Source organism: Dendrobates tinctorius, unplaced genomic scaffold (assembly GCF_039654945.1).
Source record: "Dendrobates tinctorius isolate UK_male_01 unplaced genomic scaffold, ASM3965494v1 ptg000022l, whole genome shotgun sequence".
Taxonomy (NCBI): domain Eukaryota; kingdom Metazoa; phylum Chordata; class Amphibia; order Anura; family Dendrobatidae; genus Dendrobates; species Dendrobates tinctorius.
Genome location: NW_027361690.1, coordinates 60,956,598 through 60,976,266, shown reverse-complemented (window position 1 = coordinate 60,976,266; position 19,669 = coordinate 60,956,598). Strand labels below are relative to the sequence as shown.

General features: G+C 39.2%; 1 protein-coding gene across 1 annotated transcript in view; it reads left to right on the top strand.

Annotated features, from left to right (window-relative positions):
- Positions 1-19,669, top strand: part of AGBL1 (AGBL carboxypeptidase 1) — a 1,225,565-nt gene that overhangs the window by 156,733 nt on the left and 1,049,163 nt on the right. Inside the window, exons 8-11 of the mRNA XM_073569145.1 lie at positions 3,058-3,226; positions 7,655-7,719; positions 9,149-9,262; positions 14,391-14,959. Coding sequence (XP_073425246.1) covers positions 3,058-3,226; positions 7,655-7,719; positions 9,149-9,262; positions 14,391-14,959 — 917 coding nt within the window. The remainder of the gene's footprint in view (positions 1-3,057; positions 3,227-7,654; positions 7,720-9,148; positions 9,263-14,390; positions 14,960-19,669) is intronic.

Genomic DNA, 19,669 nt, shown 5'->3' with positions numbered 1-19,669 from the left:
GATCGCTATAGCAACGCGAGACTACGTCATCACAGGTCTCGCAAGGCATTACTGGGAACGCTGTGGCCCGGGAATGCAGCGCGGGACGCCGGAAGGTAAATATACACCAATTTTTTTTATTTTTTTTTAGCATTTTAACATTCTATCTTTTACTATTGAGGCCGCATAGGCGGCCTCAATAGTAAAAAGCTGCTCACACTTGTCAAACACTATGTTGTATGCTGTTGTATGTTATGCTGAAAAAAACGCGCGATTTCTGGGAAGGAGTCCGGTTTTTGGTGTGCATTTTAACACGCACCATGGGCACATAGCCGGAAAGTGATTGACAGGTTGGTCACACTCGTCAAACATAGTGTTTGACAAGTGTGACCAGGTTTTTACTATTGAGGCCGCCTATGCGGCCTCAATAGTAAAAGATAGAATGTTAAAATGCTAAAAAAATAAAAAAATCGGTGTATATTTACCTTCCGGCGTCCCGCGCTGCATTCCCGGGCCACAGCGTTCCCAGTAATGCCTTGCAAGACCTGTGATGATGTAGTCTCGCGTTGCTATAGCGATCTTGCGAGACCGCTTGAGTCACGCGAGACTACGTCATCACTGGACCGTGCCGCAAGGCATTACTGGGAACGCTTAGGCCGGGAATGCAGCGCGGGACGCCGGAAGGTAAATATAACCCGATTTTTTATTTTTTATTCTTTTTTTATAGGGGTATGGTACCCAGGGCCTAGAGGACAGTCTCCTCTCCTCCACACCGTGGGTACCAACCGCACATGAGATGCTTAACTTCCCGCATGGTGGGCATAGCCACATGCGGGAAGTAAGCGATTCTCATGCATTCCTATGGGTGCGGAATTGCGGCAATTCTTTGCGATTCCGCACAAAAGAATGAGCATGCTGCGATTTTTTCCGCGATGCGATTCCGCCGTGAAAAAAGCGCAGCATTAGCACAGCATGTGCAGAATGCCATAGGAATGCATGGGGGGCGTTCTGTACACGATTTTTAAATGTTTTCACTGCGTTTTCGTGCCGAAAATCGCGGCAAAAACGCTTAAAAATCGCTACGTGGGCACACAGCCTTAATCCTAAGTAAGGCTATGTGCCCACGGTGCGTGTTAAAATGCACACCAAAAACCGGACTCCTTTCCAGAAATCACGCGATTTCACCGCGATTTCACTGCGATTATGATCGCGATTTTGCCGCGATTTTCGTGTGCGATATTCAAGCACTTTCCAAGCGATTTGAAGCATCGCTTGGAAAGTGATTGACAGGTTGGTCACACTCGTCAAACATAGTGTTTGACAAGTGTGACCAGCTTTTTACTATTGAGGCCGCCTATGCGGCCTCAATAGTAAAAGATAGAATGTTAAAATGCTAAAAAAAATAAAAAAATCGGTGTATATTTACCTTCCGGCGTCCTGCGCTGCATTCCCGGGCCACAGCGTTCCCAGTAATGACTTGCAAGACCTGTGATGACGTAGTCTCGCGTTGCTATAGTGATCTCGCGAGACCACGTCATCACTGGACTGTGCCGCAAGGCATTACTGGGAATGCTTAGGCCGGGAATGCAGCGCGGGACGCCGGAAGGTAAATATACACCGATTTTTTATTTTATATTCTTTTTTTTACAGGGGTATGGTACCCAAGGCCTGGAGGACAGTCTCCTCTCCTCCACACCGTGGGTACCAACCGCACATGAGACGCTTAACTTCCCGCATGGTGGGCATAGCCACATGCGGGAAGTAAGCGATTCTCATGCATTCCTATGGGTGCGGAATCGCGGCAATTCTTTGCGATTCCACACAAAAGAATGAGCATGCTGCGATTTTTTCCGCGATGCGATTCCGCCGCGGAAAAAAGCGCAGCATTAGCACAGCATGTGCGGAATGCCATAGGAATGCATGGGGGGCGTTCTGTACATGATTTTTAAATGTTTTCGCTGCGTTTTCGCGCCGAAAATCACGGCAAAAACGCTTAAAAATCGCTACGTGGGCACACAGCCTTAATCGTAAGTAAGGCTATGTGCCCATGGTGCGTGTTAAAACGCACACCAAAAGCCGGACTCCTTTCCAGAAATCGCACGGTTTTTTCCACGCGATTTCACCGCAATTTTACTGCGATTATGATCGCGATTTTGCTGCGATTTTCATGTGCGATATTCAAGCACTTTCCAAGCGATTTGAAGCATTGCTTGGAAAGTGATTGACAGGTTGGTCACACTCGTCAAACATAGTGTTTGACAAGTGTGAGCAGCTTTTTACTATTGAGGCCGCCTATGCGGTGTATATTTACCTTCCGGCGTCCCACGCTACATTCCCGGGCCACAGCGTTCCCAGTAATGCCTTGCGAGACCTGTGATGACGTAGTCTTGCGTTGCTATAGCGATCTCGCGAGACCACGTCATCACTGGACCGTGCCGCCAGGCATTACTGGGAACGCTTAGGCCGGGAATGCAGCGCGGGACATCGGAAGGTAAATATACCCCGATTTTTTATTTTTTATTCTTTTTTTACAGGGGTATGGTACCCAGGGCCTGGAGGACAGTCTCCTCTCCTCCACACCATGGGTACCAACCGCACATGAGACGCTTAACTTCCCGCATGGTGGGCATAGCCACATGCGGGAAGTAAGCGATTCTCATGCATTCCTATGGGTGCGGAATCACGGCAATTCTTTGCGATTCCGCACAAAAGAATGAGCATGCTGTGATTTTTTCCGCGATGCGATTCCGCTGCGGAAAAAAAGCGCAGCATTATCACAGCATGTGCGGAATGCCATAGGAATGCATGGGGGGCGTTCTGTACACGATTTTTAAACGTTTTCGCTGCGTTTTCGCGCTGAAAACCGCGGCAAAAATGCTTAAAAACCGCTACGTGGGCACACAGCCTAAAGATATTTTTTGACTGATTGTATTGCTATATTGTAATCAAATGACAGCATATAAAAAGATCCAGGGAATATAAATTCCACTTAATTGCTGAATGTGATGGTTAAGAGTTATCTTTTGTACTACTGAATAAGTTACTATTACTATGTTATTCTTCACATTCCCGTTATAGGAAAGTCTACATTGCAAAAACCTGGACTACTTAGTCACTGCAGCAATCCAGGTTTTGAGAAAATGTTTTCCAAAATGCATCCTTCCGCTGTCCAGTATATCTAGCTCATATACGTATCTTGTCCCTGGAATGGATAGACCAGTGTCTGCGAAAATCTGCTCCCAAGAAGGTATGTAGAGTACCATCTAATAATAAAAGATTTTTTTGGGGGAAAGTAAAATGGTCTTTTATCTCCTTAGTGATTAATTTGGAAATAATTTTGTTAGCATTAATCTGTTCCTACAGTTCAGTCAGGGTATATGGTGTTTTCACCTTTCAGTATTCTGTATGCTATCGACATGCCTGTATTTAAAACAATAGAAGCAGACAGTTTCCACTCTTTTGGGTCCAGCACAGTCTCTCTCATGCTGTTTCAGTGACTGTTTATTGGCTGCGACTGTAATGTCACGTCAACAGCACTGCAGCCAATCATTGAGCTTAGTGGATCTCCTGATTTAGAGGACATCAGTCACTGAGCCCAGTAATTGGCTGCAGTGCTATTGATCTGATGTCACCACAGCAGCCAGTGAGCAATACTTAGAGCAGATGCGAATACACAACACTAGCCCCATGGAGGGTGATTACCAGATGTTTTTATCATTTAAAATTTTATTGAATTTATATTATGAAACAGAAGCAAAAACAAGACAACAAACTTATGCAAAACATATAATATGGTACAATAATCTTTAAAAAAAAACTAGGCAACATTATATGGTACCTATAGTAATCCCAAATAAACAACTTGTAGTCTGTTAGCTAGAATGAGTAACAAAGAGAGAAGGAAGAGAAAGGGAAGAAAAAATATTTATAAGGACCACGAGGACTCATCCTTAAGGCAGACGGCTTACGTAAGCTTGTGTGAGGTATAACTTATTGTCAGGGAGACTATAGAATTCTGTGCAATATAAGAAATTTGTCGGTGAAATTAAATGCAGCCAAAGGCCAAGCTAGAAGCTATTTTAGCATATTTTGGTACATCGAGGAGGATAAAAATGACTCCCAAAGAAACCATTTTGGAGCTGTTTTAATAACTTCTTCTTGCGTTTGGGCTATCAAGGATTCCATCCGGTGAACTCTAGCTATCTCCACAAACCATTCTTCAAGTGAAGATGGGTCTACGAATTTCTAATGGTGTGGAATTACTAACATAGCTGCCTGAAAATGTCTCAGCAACAATACTAGAAGACATTCTTAGGCATAGGAAACATGTAATGTAAAATTGCTTCCAGCCTCTTAGAGAGTGACACCCCGTCATCTCCTTAACCACTTTAAGAACACCCTCCCAGAAGGCCCCTAAGGTTGTGCATGACCACCTTATGTGTGCCACTGTGCCCAAATGAGCTCCACATTGCCAGCACAAGTTGGAAACCCATGGGATCCATTTATGTAGCATAGAAGGTACACAATACCATCTAGATACTATTTGTAGCTTATTTCCTGAGCTTTAGTTGCTATAGAAGATTTATGGAAGAGATGAAAACATTTGTTCCATTGATCTCTTGTGAATGTCTGATTAAGCTCCCTTAGGCTGGTTTCACATTTGCGTTTTTTAGCGCTGGAAAAAAACGCACACCTGCGCATGCGTTTTTTCCCCTATATTTAACATGGGTGCGCATACCTGCGCGCTGGTAAGCGCATGTATGCGATTTTCATGCGCTGCGTTTTTTTGGGGTGTGCGTTGGGATTTTCCAGACGCAGCATGTTGCATTTTTTGGCCCTGCAAAAAAGCGCATGCGCACATATGCGCACGTTTTGCGCTAAAAATGGCCATTATAGCCTATGGATGCGCATATGTGCGCACTGGCATGCTCATGTATGCGTTTTTTTGCATATGCGTTTTTTTTTTTAAACCATGGAATTTAGGGGTTTGGGTTAGAGTTAGGGTTAGTTAAGGGGGTTTAGGGTTAGGGTTATGGTCAGGGTCAGGGTTAGGGTTGGGGTTTGGGTCAGGGTTAGGGTTAAGTATGGTTTTGTTAAGGATTAGGGTCATGGTTAGGGTCAGGATTAGGGTTAAGTATGGTTTTGTTAAGGGTTAGGGTCAGGGTTAGGGTTAGGGTTAGGGTTAGGGTTAGGGTTAGGGTCAGGGTTAGGGTCAGGATTAGGGTTAAGTATGGTTTTGTTAAGGATTAGGGTCATGGTTAGGGTCAGGATTAGGGTTAAGTATGGTTTTGTTAAGGGTTAGGGTCAGGGTTAGGGTTAGGGTTAGGGTTAGGGTCAGGGTTAGGGTTAGGGTCAGGGTTAGGGTCAGGATTAGGGTTAAGTATGGTTTTGTTAAGGATTGGGGTCAGGGTTAGGGTCAGGATTAGGGTTAGTATGGTTTTGTTAAGGGTTAGGGTCAGGGTTAGGGTTAGGGTTAGGGTCAGGGTTAGGGTCAGGATTAGGGTTAAGTATGGTTTGGTTAAGGGTTAGGGTCAGGGTCAGGGTTAGGGTTAGGGTTAGGGTTAGGGTCAGGGTTAGGGTTAAGTATGGTTTTGTTAAGGGTTAGGGTCAGGGTTAGGGTTAGGGTTAGGGTCAGGGTTAGGGTTAGGGTTAGGGTTAGGGTCAGGGTTAGGGTTAGGGTTAGGGTTAGTTAGGGTTTAGGGTTTGGGTTAGGGTTAAGTATGATTTGGTTAAGGGTTAGGGTCAGGGTTAGGGTTAGGGTTAGGGTCAGGGTTAGGGTTAGGGTTAGGGTCAGGGTTAGGGTTAGTAAAGTCATGGTTTGGGTAGTGTGAGGGGCCACCTAAAAATGTTGGAAAAAAACGCAAACGCGGTAAAAACGCGCTAAAAACGCATACAAACGCATAAAAACGCTGCGTTTTTTTCATGCATGCTCATAAAAATGCTTGAAAAAAACGCAGCAGTTGTATGCTTATGTATGCGTTTTTTCAATGCGTTTTTTTGCGGGAAAAACGCGCTGCAAAAAAAAGCAAGTGTGAAACTAGCCTTACCCATGCAAAAAGGAGGCAGTGTATCCAGATCAGTATTTAATAGAAACTTTTAAATACCTGAGATGGCATGTCCAAGGTTAATGGGAGCCACACACAGAGGTTCAAAATAAAAAAGGGGGCGAAACCAGTCTGAATGACTTGCAGTGTTTTTATTATTTTTAACACATGGACTCTGATAATGTGCAGAATGCTAAAAAGAGAAAGCCCTTATAAATAAGCTACATATTTGAATTTTTTCAAATCCTTTAGTATTCTCTGAATTTCTTCATAAATGTGGTGAAAAATGGAATTTAGAGATATTTCTCTTTCTGTCTTCTACTTTCAAATTAGTAAAAATCACCAATTAATGGGTGATTCTGTGGATATACAGTAGACCTTTAGTATAGTGATAGTCAAAGTATATTCATCTAAAAAGAAGCAGTAAATACTTTCCAGACTTAATTCATAACAGCATTTCCTCCCATTCTCTCAGGGCAAACCATTAATGGTACATTTATTAGGATTGTGCAATTGAGCCCTCATCAAAGGGAGGGTGTCCGACATGGGCGTACTATTACGCCTGATGTCAGAAATTGGTTAAGGACAAAGAAGGACGAGGCCAAAGGAATCTTTGAGCTTTTATGAGGTCATCTTCAAACATTTTATACAAAGTTCTTAGAGTAATTATGTTGCAAAGTCACTCTAAGGACTTGTGCATATTACCGTATTTTCGGTCCAAGTGCGATTCGACACAGCATCGAATTGCACACAGAACAATGTCATGCTGTAGAGCTATTCACTTGTCCGTTGTTTTTTTTTCTTGGACCAGGTTGGTACGAGGAAAAAAAATCACAGCATTCATGAGTTAGATCCGAGCAAATCACACTCAGTCATGCAAGTCATTGAGTTCGTGGAAACCATAGAACTGCAGTCGGATGAGATGTGAATGCAGTCCAGTTTTCACTGACTGACACAGCAGAGAAGGTGGAGAATTTTGTTCTATATTTTCTCCTCATTCGAGATAATCGTATCACACTGTGATCACACACTGATCAAATGCTTACCACAGCTTTATCAGAGTGTGATTAGAATATTTGGCCTGATTCTCTTGGATGAGAGTATACGTATATGATTGTGCGACCCCAACCTAAAATTGATGTTGACTTCTTTTTATTTGTATATTTTCTTTGCTACTCTATACTAATGAAGCCAAAAGAAGTTTGTTTAGTTTCTTTTCTTTTTTCATCTTAGTTAAAAAAAAACATTTTTACAAGTCATTACATTTACATACATCTAAAAAAAGTTGTGATGTAGATAGTGAAACTATCACATTACCTGCACTGGTAATGTATGAGGTTCATTTGCTAAGCATACACTTAATATAGGGTCATAAAAAATTTCACTAGTGATTTTTTGTTTTCTTTATAGCTTAGAGATCTGAACATAAAAATTGAGCCAAATTTTTATGTAATTTGTATTTAATTTTAGAAAGTCAAAAATACTTTTACCCAACATAACCTGCATCATCTTATCTCTTCTGCATGATCTCTGAATATATTGGACATATTTGCAGATTATGTGGTAGCAATGACGAAAGAGGTCATTTAGGTATTGCCTTATTCTTATGTTTCTATAATTTTATCTGATAGATGAATCTGAGGATGAAGATGAAGACATGGATAAAAATCTCACAAATGATGAAAACAAGGATGAAGTTTGTATTTTTCATTATTAAACAAATTTCAGAATTACCGCTAAATTCTAATATAGCTGAATTATGTTCAGAGTTAGAGATTCAGTATGAATGCGTAAGGGCATATTTACCCATCCTATCCAACATATACTGGAGACAGCTTAAACTTACATGAAACAGTGTAAAACTGTGATAAATTTATCACAGTGGCTCATGCAGGAATATTCAGCTTTGGACATTTTGTCCATCTCGTGGTTGACTTAGACTATTTTTAGTGGCAACATTTTGGTGCGCATCAAGGAATTCATCATTGAACTTTCAGATTTTTCCTCGCCATCTTCGCTTAGTGACTAGATTTTCTTTCTACCTTTTTTTAACTTTTTTTTATTCCACTTATGGGATTTGAACCTGCAATCATCCAATTGCTAATATTCTCGGTTGTAATACCACAGTATTGCAGCACATAGTAAAAAGCTTCTATAGCAACCCACCAACACTTTGCGATAGTGTCATGGGAAATAATCCACCAGGACATGCTCAGCTCCACCCACTGCAGTTAGAGGCAGATGCTGGCTGTGTGACACAACCATTGTCTGCCAGGAATTCTGCAAGCTCAGCTCCTGAACCTGCATGAAAGGCAAGGACCTGACATAATGTAATAGTACATCATCTGAAAGGAAGGGGATTCAAATAAATAGGTCTAAAAATTAATGTGACAACTGGTGTCATTGATTTGAACTTTGTATGTGATTTGAATTTGTCAAAGAGTGCAGGAAGACTTCTCCAAGACAAACTTGTGACACTAGTCTCTACTCATGGACAAGCAGTTAAGTTGTGTAGTCAAGATATCTAAGGTCAAAAGCCAGGAGGGTACATCATAGATAGGGGGTGAAACAAAAGCGAAGTCATGTCACAGTCTGGGATCAAGATTCCAAGAAGGTAGTGGATTATGATAAAAGGACTAGGCAAACGCAAGGTCAAAGGAAAATCCAAGGTGGAGCAACAAAGATCTTAATACAAGACTAGAAGCACAGAGTACACACATCCCTCTTGAGCAAAGCTACAATTGGCGGTAACACCAGTTTTCCAAAGTAGGTCTTATTAAAGAAAGTCTTTAGTTGGAGTGGAATTGTATGTGTACTGTAAATAAAGGGAAATTTTTTTTCTAATTTGGAGGATTGCACAACTTTAATATTTAAACTATTTGGACTATTTGATAGGACTGCATGGTCGAGGTCCTTGAGGTGTGCATGCTCTAGTCAATCATTGTTTACACAATGCTTCTATTTTTCTAGATCCTTCCGGTATTGCAAGGATTACCTTGTATGTACAGTATTTGGCCTCCATCTTTCTAGAGTTCCATAAAGATTTTGTTTCTACTTGGTTTCTGTCTCGAGAGCTGCTAATCTCAGTTCTTTTATAATGTAACAGTATTGTGTTGTATTTCCAGGATGATGATTTAGAGACAGACTGGAAAAAATTAAGGTCACAGCCACAACCCGATCGACCTGCCGAAGAATTTAAGCAATATAAAGCATTCTGCTCTGAACTTTTTGACTTCAAGGTAAGGTACATAATTGGTGTGCCTGGAAATAGCATGATAACTAATTATTATGGTTAGTACAGATACATCTCTCCATGGTCACTACTAGAAAATATTCTAAGAAAAAAGTAATTCACTTTACTAGTTTATAGAGCTCCAATTATAATAAGTGCCATTTGTAGCTCATACATTAGCTCCAGTCTTGTCTGACGGTGCCAACAATGCTTGACTGTAATATATGACAAGAGGGGCCTTTAGTAATGTATGTTGTGAAGACAGTCATAATTATGTGGTTTGGTTTATTTATATTCATTGAAAAATGCAAGGACACAACCTTTCCATATTATTTCAGAAACTTATTTCCTTACACAGAATAAAAACAAAAATACAATTATGCAGGCTTGTTAAAACACATAGTTAAGAATTTACAGACTCGCATAACATTCAACTCCGGGTAACCTAGGTTAGGAAGTACTTCCAGACGATCACTTTAAATTTGGTTTATTTATGCCCAGTTCAGGAGGATGCCATGTAATCTATATAATCATGACATGAGTTAGTATTGTTTTCTAGTTATAATAGATTGTTGCAACAGATTTTGTTTCAACAAAAACAAAATTTCTGTATTTCCATGATGATTAACTCACTATTAACTAATATTATAATTGAATATTTTTCCTCTTTTACAGTAATGTCAGTCCACTAATCAAACAGACTTTTTTTTGTCTTGCACGACTTGACTCACCTTCCCATATTATAATTTAATTGCAGTTTTCTTTACCCAAATTGATGTGATTTCTTTGTCAAATATTTACTACAAGATATAGGGAATATTTCAAGGGCAAGAGGGCGACCTTCTGCTATCTGGTGATGCAGTAGTATAGGGTATGGTATGGGATGAAATACATAAAAGGATTAAATCTTCTATATCTGCATCAGATGGTATGTGATGACACAATTTACAAACTTTATGACTCTGGGACCTTTGTTAGACATCCTTAATTAGTATAATAGTATATCTTGAAATATTATACAGAAAGCCAAACTTAAAGGGAATCTGCAGGTTTTTGTTATGTAATCTGAGGACAGAATTCTCTAGTGGTTAAAACACAGATTTCAGCGATGCCTCTCTTATCGAGTTCTGTGTTTCTGTTTATTTGCAATGGTTGTTTTAGCACCAGGAGCTTATCAAAACTCATACACAGAAGAGCATGCCTGATGGTCCAACATGCCTCTTCTGTGATAAGCATCTCTTTGTCTATAGACAATGTACACAGAGAGCCTGGTGGGGGCAGGGCATCTTTCTCAGTTCTGCTGCATTGCTAAATCTACAAACTCAGATCATGTCAGACTGGCTGCACCCAGTAAACTAAGCAATACATTATTGGATTCAGGGTCTCTTTGCCTACATTATGCTGCTGTCCGATTAGGTAGCATAAACCTGCTGACATATTCCCTTTAAAGTGGACCGCTCATTTGCCTAAAGGTATATATATATATATTATTTTTATCTGGTGCAAGTGCCACTGTTCCGAATTTGGTGTCTTTTTTTTCTGCTCCCCTCCATTCCGGAGATATGGCTGTCTCTTCTTTGTATGTAAATCTAGTTATTTTATCTAAATGGGCATGGTTCTCAACTTTTCACTCTTAAGGACCACACCCACTATGTACGAATGACTAAACGGGAAGAAGGGTTGTATTTCAGGAAAAGATAGGCTCAGGAATAAAATACAATACTACCAGATTCAGGATAATAGCAGCATTTATACCAGGTAATAAATGTACATGTTTATTAAAAGTGTCAGGTCCTCTTTAAAGGGAAATTACATATATGTGTCCTTTCTCACTTTTTCTCTTGGCTCCACATATTCCGGGATGGGTATCCTGAAATAAACACTTTTGAAAAACAATAAGTCATTGCAATACTTTGGAGAAGTTCATTGTATACTTGCATATGTGTTGGCTCTCAGCGGCTGTGATGGGAATAACAGCCTGTTGAGGGTTTTGCAAGCATATCATGATAATGTATTGAATTTGTATAATGGAAGTCCTTAACAAAATTTGTGGAAAGGTAAGGGTATACACATCTGTTGGTAATGTACATCTCTGGAAGAAACTCCATATATTTCTGACTTCTAACCCACATTTGTAAAGTTATAGTGTTAATTTTAGTGTTAAAGCGGTTGTCCAATCTAAAATGAAAAGTCTGCAGTCACTCTGTATGTCATGCTTTGATGGGCTTCAGTTAGAAAGGGAGGCCTCAAACTGTCCCTGGAACCCTAACTATCCATGTCTCGGGGGTACTCTTGAAGATGGATAGGCCCGAGTTTCCGACCTTATTATGCTCCTGTTAAACACCGATCTGTCCCCTCCCCCACCCCCAACAGAAATACAATGTAAGCAAGACACAAAGACAAAACAGAGGTAACAGAAAACCTCTATCATACAAAACCACTAACCAACAATAGGGAGAAGAGACAAATATACTACAGCAAACATCAAACACTTCTACAACAACTCTACTCTAACCATTTAGCATTAGCACACAGCTCAGAAAGACAAATACTGTATTTCACTGGCAGGGACAAGAAGGTCTGACCAGTTTATATAGGAGAAGTCAATGACCAGATCAGAAGCAGCTGAAATGGAGCTGCATGTTTCTGACCAGCAAACAAAGTGTTGTTAACCTCTTCAGCACCAGACGAAACTAAATCCATTTAATATGAGACAAAAATCACACCATCTCTAAAGAAGACCTGCAATTCATTACCCCATGTGACAATCTAACTCCAGGTCTTCCTGGGGGGACATGACACCCTCATGACACTGTGTGACTGCAGGCTTTTTTATCCCCTTGGTGCATGCACTGTGACTTGCGAGGATTTGATGTTTTTCTGAGCCGGGAACGGGGATGGGTGGACTGGGGGAGCTAAAAAGTCTGCAGTCCCACCGAGTGACTACAAAGTTTTTATTATAGTCCGGACAACCCTTTTAACCCTACATATATTATAGCGTACCTAAATATCACAGTCATTGCTCAAGCATATGTACATGCAGATTAGTACAGATTGAAATATGTGTGACCTGCATATTTTGGTCTTTTTTGCCTTCCTCATTGCCGGTTTTGTGAGTGTATATTTTTTTGGTTGCTGGTTGTGTGGCTTTTACTGATAGGATTCAAAAGGAACTTAAAAGCAGGATTTACCCCGTTAACTAACTATAGCAGTGCAATTGTCATTAAAGCCTGATTTCTAGCAACCCCAAGATTAAGGGAAAGCTGCTAGCATAAACATAAAATCAGCATTTTAATCTTTTGTTCCTGCATATGCTAATTAGCTTGACTAGTTGGCATGGCATGCACTTAGTGCTGAATAATCTAGCCCAACCATATGATATAATGCCCATAGAGGCATTGTTATAGTATCTGTAGTGCCCCTCTGCATGCTTCCTAAATCACACAAATGCCTGGCGGTCACTGTGACTTCTGGTGTATACAGCGATCTGCCTATGTGCCATTGACCTTGCATCACTCTGTGTAGACCCGAAATCTGACCAGCCAAGTGCATCCCTCTGAAACCTTTTACAATGGTGAGCTGAGAGGTAGTGGCATGTCAATGAACTTCTGCCTATGTGTCACTAGTTGCTGGCTCAGCACTATACACAATAGCGCAGCACAACTGCTATGAGATCACAGATGCCAGAGCTGGGTCAAGGTCTACTCTGTAATCTTCTCCCTATGTGCCACTGCACTAGCGCATAGCGCTGAACTGGCAAGTAGTGGTACACAGGAAGAAGTTCAAGTGCTCCAAAAGGTGTTCCTAAGGCTTAAGTGCTCTTAGCTCTCTGTATTAAAATCTCTACAACTGCCCCTTCCCTCTTAAGCGATGGCTGCTGTGAATGATGCTTTCTAGAGCAGACATATGAGAGCAAGAGATGGGTGAGGTTGGTTGTGGAGATCCATCTGCAGACAGCCAAGAGTAGTTCAGTGTTAGGTACAAAAGTATTGCACAATGGTATGCTTAAACTCTTTTACAGTTAGTATCACCATCACGAATCTTGTATGGTCAAGACTGCCAACTCCTTTTAGAAGGTTTCTGAATATTTATGTAGAGCCTACAGGCGGGAACATGCACTGCATGCTGCTGAAAGGTGCAACTTTCATTGTAATACAAATATTATTTACATATCTCATTATTAATATAATAATAGTTATACTTTAGGTGATTTAGTCTTTTTCTTCAATGAATGAAACAGATCAAAAAGTATTGATACAGGATTTTACATCTGAAATGTACCTCTAATTTTATTCTGCATCACTTCTTTATTCAGTGACTCATTAAATGAGCTGCTCAGGTATGATGTATTGTACTATATCTTTCATTCAAAAGATGTTTTTCTTAGTAGATTATTCTTTTGGCATTGAATAATGTGCCCGTACAAATCATTTATTATTGCGATCCTTACCTTCCACAACACTTCTAGTGAAATATTCCCACTCTCCCTCAGACTAGTAGAAAAAAATCTAAATTATCAGGCAAGGCACGCTACTCTATCCTTACAGACCAAAACAAAACTTCTAGAGATATGGCTTATATCAGCATGTATTCCATCGGGCTAAAGTGTATTGTTTTGCTTCGATTCTTGATTGCCTCATAAATTAATATGATTGTGATGAATATTTTAAGTACTCATCTTTGCTGTTTTGATTGATGAAATACAGGATGGATCCTCTTGTCAGCCGCTCGTTGATGTATGTTTTTGTCTATTGATCGGACTGTCTTTCTGGTTCATTAATTATATCATATCTATTAACCAATCTATCTTCAGCCTCTTCATCTGTAGAACATACACACGAGTTCCCTTTGAGACGTGTCTTGATCACTTGCCTGTTCTGTTTGTGAAATTTTATTCAGTAGCAAACTTCCTCAAGTATGGTATTTTCTGAGAAGTGCAATTACAATTCACATAATGGGATGCTTCATATATTATATCTATGGCGCTTGTCTTTATGTGATGCTTTAGTCTGTCTTCAAAATCTTTTAAAATGATGACTGTTAGATAAAAAGTCTGGGGTATGTAATATGATTTAATGATTGGCCATTTTCTCAAACTAAATTTCCTACAATTTCACCTTGTTGACTTCTTAAAGGAAAATACATTCGATGTGGAGGAAGTGATGAATGCCAAAGAGAATATCTCCAGTGTTTGCACACATAACATTCCATCCACTGGGAGATGTATGGATGATTCCTTTACCACAGTGGACAGACCCACTTCTGGAGACACATTCTTTCCTAAGACACAAATGGAACAAAATATCTTGAACACAATTTCCAAAAGACCACCATTATCGGAGGACGCATCAACGAACAAACAAGAGCAAATGAACATGGAGAAAAATCTGAGAAATCCATCAAGTTTATGTTCTTCAAATATGGTTTGTGGGAAACCAAGCTCCTTCCCAACTAAATGCATTAAGACGTTCAAACTGCAACACGGTGATGGCGCTGATGAATCTGAAAGCCACAAGGTTGTAAAACAGCTTCTGGAACAGCACAAAGGAAATATACCTTTTCACGACCCTCATGTTTACATGTCTATAGCTGGAAACACTAAATCTGTTCCTGATTTTAAAGTTTTGGCATTTCCTGAGTTTTGGGGCCACTGCTCACCTCAATTTTCCCAAAAACTTGCAGAAAAGAAGCTTGGATCACAAAGGTGATTCTTTTAAATTAATTTTATACTTCATTATTTTCACTTCTCTACAAGTAACCTTTTTACAAAAGACCTAGAATTAAATAAGTTCTGTGATTGAGAAAGGGCATTTAGTTTCATCCCAGCTAAACAGAGCAGATCAGAAATGAACTGGCATTATGCTTAGCTGAACACTTCTGCCCCTTGACGTCAGCAACCAGTAGGCGACTTAGCACTTAGACCAAATCAAAAGTTCTAACATGTCACTAACACGTCAGAAATATTTTGAAATTACAAATTTTTTTCTGCTGCTAAAATTAGGGTGTTAACACATAAAATGCTGGGTAAAATACAAGCATTTTTGATGCATTTTTTCCTTTTTTGCTGCGCTTTTTTTATGAATTTTTCCCCATTCATTTAAATGTGTGAAAAACACCGTAAAAACGCTGAAAGAACTGACATACTGCAGATCTAAATCTGCAAGGATAAAAAATAAGCAGCTTGTGCTTCAGATTGCAGAAGTCTCATTCACTTTTCTGTTACTGTAAAATGCTGCATTTTTTCCGTGGTGAAAAAGCAATGCATAAACAAGCCTTAAGGGTTCGTGCAGACATTGAGTATTTGCTGCAGATACTTCCACACCTGTCTCAAACAGGAAAAATGCTGAATAAATATACCGTATGCATTTTTGCCACGATTCGGCAGCATTGAGCGCATTTTTGAAGCGGGTCATTAGAATGGATGAAAAACGCTGCTGCAAGAACGCTGAAATAATTGATTTGCTGCAGATTATAAAAAGCTAATCATCAAAAAACTGTAAAGTGACCCCTGATCATGGTAATATGTCCCCAAAAATGGCATTAATAAGGATAAATAAACCCAAAAACAAGAAATGCCAGGACTAAAGTCATCATTATAATTTAAAAAATATTAAGCTTTATTAAATATTAATTCTAAAATTCAGTAAAAACCAAGATACAGACACAAAAACACATACATACAGTAGGTAGGTGAGGAACTGAAGAATCCCAAGGTAAAATATCCAAGGAATACAATGGTATCAATGTATGATATGCATAAGCTGAGTGATCAAATGAGTAAAGATAAATACACAATAGTAATACACACTCAACTAGCATAAACTAAAATAAAAATCAGTGATCCTATGAATAGTATTGTTAGTCAATAACTCACCCACCATGGACCCGATTCACATTTTGCAAATTAAGTATTTTTGTTTTGTTTTTTACTGAATTTTAGAATTGATATTTAATAAAGCTAAATATTTTTAAAACTCTATAATGATGACTTTAGTCCTGGCATTTCTTGCTTTTGGGTTTATAGATTATAAGCTGCTTCAAATCTGCAGTAATAAATAAGAAAAGTGCATAAAATTAAAAAATGATGCGTTTTTCGTGGCAAAAACGCTTGAAAAATTTATTCTTTCGCTATTGACTAAATGCCACGTTGTTTCTTTACAAGCTTTTGAAATAAATCTCATGGGTCAGATTTGTCAATACTATCTAATTCTTAGACAGGGATAACTTCAATTTAGAAAGTCTTGAAATGCATCAAATTTAGTTGCCATGCTGTTTTAGGGTATGTGCACACATTAAGTATTTGTTACAGAAATTTCTGCCTCGTTTCTGTATCTCTTGGCAAGAAAAATGCCATGGTAAAAACACACATTCCTGCTGCATTTTTTACTGCTGTTTTTGGTGTAAATTTTCCCCACTCATTAGTATAGGTGAAATCTGCAGCAAAAATGCTCAAATAATTGACATGCGGCAGATTTAAATCTGCAAGTCGTAAATAGGCAACGTGTGCATAAGACTTCAGGATTCTCAGTCACTTTCCTGGCATCAGGAAACTCTTCAGGTTTTGTGCCAAATCTGCACTGAAAAAATGCAGCAGTAGAAACACAACGTGTACACATAGCCTTAAAAATGTAGGGCATTTTAAGACTGTGTTGTCTAAGTTCAAACCAAGTTTGCGTTGGCTTACTTTGCACAAGAAATGTGCACCATAATGGCACATTTATTGGCAGAGATGTTGCACATTAGGACACACTCCTTGCTAAACAAACCTTTCCCTTTTAAACGAAGTCAAAAAAAGAGTCTAAAGCACACATTAAATATAGAACAATTCATGACAAACTTCAAATTTGGCCCAAATTCGCTCTTTGAAATATTAAAGGCAAATACAACATTTTTCAAGATTCAGAATCAACCATTCCTGAATGTTATTTTTGTATAAATAGCTGATTTTCTTTAGTTTATGTAACTTGTCCTATGTTTTGATAGTATAATCATTTATTCTACAGTCAGAACTATACAATCAAAATTATGAGGGAATCCTCTTACTAAAAAGTCATGTGTCATTTTGTTGTAACGGTCTCCCAATGGCTAATTAATCACAGGGTGTCCATGCTGGGATAGCAGTGGAACCTTACAGCAAATTTTTCAGTCACTTAAGCACCACCAAAAGGGAAGAGTCAGACGGCTGTGTAACTCAGATGAGGATTGCAACGCAGTGCTTGGACTGGCCATCGGCTCTGCCAACCCTAGCATGACAGCATGTATTCCTGTGCTCGAGTAGTTGCAATCCTTGCCAGAGTTATACAACTATCTAACAATTCCCTAAGGAACAGCCATATACAGTTTGTATTAAAATAGATTTGGCAAGTCTTTTGGAGCAAGAGATGCACACTGTCTTCTATTCCATATATTTGGTAGGGTAAAAAACAAGTGCTACAAGTCCTTGACCATTGGGAATCAAACTATTACAACCCCCACAGATGATAGATTTAAAGATTGGCTGTTTTGGTATAACAATGGTGTGGTCTCACTTCTGTACACTGGTAACGCAATTTTTAGGGTAAGTGAGAGTGCCCATCAGTTGGACCCCACTATTGACATACCTTAATATACCATAAATGATTTAAAAAATAGCAAAACTTTTAAAATAGCGAGCGTTCTAGGAAATAAAATCTCATTTAATTACGTAGATTGGGCAAACAGATCACATATTCTGCCACATGCATTTCCAAATCTCTCCAATGAAGTGTTAACTAACGTCAAAACCAATATGTAATTTGGTTTAATGCTAATCCTAGAGGATTGTAAATTAGCCCCAGAGGTAACAGAGTATATTAGGATACTTGCTTTGTTGTATCATTGAGCCATTACTGTGCAGTGAAGCAGATCAGTTTTCTACATGTCTATCATTACAGTAATATAAATGTGATGCGCATAGTGAGTGGGAAGTGCTAAAATGCTTGTTACCCTGTGTTTAAAGTAACACACATACGCTTGGCCTTAGACCAGTGTGTTCCCCTGCTGTATGACGCTTTACCAGCTGCTGCTGAAGAAGAAAAGGATAGAGAAAAGCAATTTTATATTTCAAATAAGTATTTTTTTCCATTTCATTTGTGCATCACAGCTTCTCCTTAGAATTTGTCTTTCTCTATCACATCAAACTCCCTGTAACATCTGTACATGTGGCGTCTGCATATCAACGGAGAAGGGTTCACTGCTCTCTTCTCTACACTTTAATTCATCATATTTGGTTTAGCAGAGGCTGTAATGAAAAGTGCATTATGTTGTCACAAAGCAGGATGCCTAAGCTGTTAAACCTGCTTGAGAAGAACATAAATCCAAGATGGTTATCCTAAGGAAGCGCCAATCCATATCTTACGTAAATGTCTGTAAAATTTATATGAACTGTATTTTCCATCTTAATACGGTATCAGGAAAAAATATACACAGGCCCTCCCTAGGGAAGTATCAAATGAACCAAATTGTAAATGACAACTTTATTTTTTTTTCATTTTATGAATAATGGATAACTCTGTCGGGCCTTGGGCATCCAAATTCTTAAGTCAACCCTATTATTTCTCAATTTTTATTGGTTCTGATGCTTTTGAGGATTAATCCCCTCATGATTTGCTGATTGCGGGGGTTTTGTCCTAATATCTTCCATTACAGAAGTTATTGTTGGGCCAGTTAGGATAGGATATGGGTTGAACTAGATGGACTTAAAGTCTCCCTTCAACCTTAATTACTATGTTACTATGTTATATGTAAGATATGAATGAAAGAAAAACAGGGAAATAATGGTTGCATTTGGTTATTATTAACAATGACCATTTTTCTTTAACACTCTCTAAGGCCTCGTTAATGTGTTCAGTTTTCTTGTACCTGTGCAATCCATTTCTTGAACAGATGGCACACAGATACATTTTAGCCTATGGCTGTTTTCACATAGCAGAATTTTTTTTTTTTTTAGCTCACCACAATAGTATGTACACCACCACATATTAGTCCAGAGATCCAGCAAGCCTGTTACTCAAGGGAGACAAACAAAGACAAATAAAAAAATGAGCTGAAACATCGGTAAAAGAATTTATTACTCTTTTTGAATTCCATTAAAACATTGTCAAAACAGAACAGGATTCAGATGTTAACGTGGTTCAACTTTACCAATCTTAGTTGTAAACCAATACGATTGCTGATGCGTTTCGACTTTACCAATCTTTGTTGTAAACCGATACAATTAAGACTGCTAAAGTCGAGATATATCAATAACTGAAAATTGTTCTGTTATGACAATTCGAGATGGGCGGAAAACTGGATGTTCGGGTCCGGCGGGTTCAGCCAAACAGTTACAATAAGTTCGAGTTTGGTACCAGAGCAGTTCTCGGACCCAAACCTGGACCCTATTCACTTGAATGGG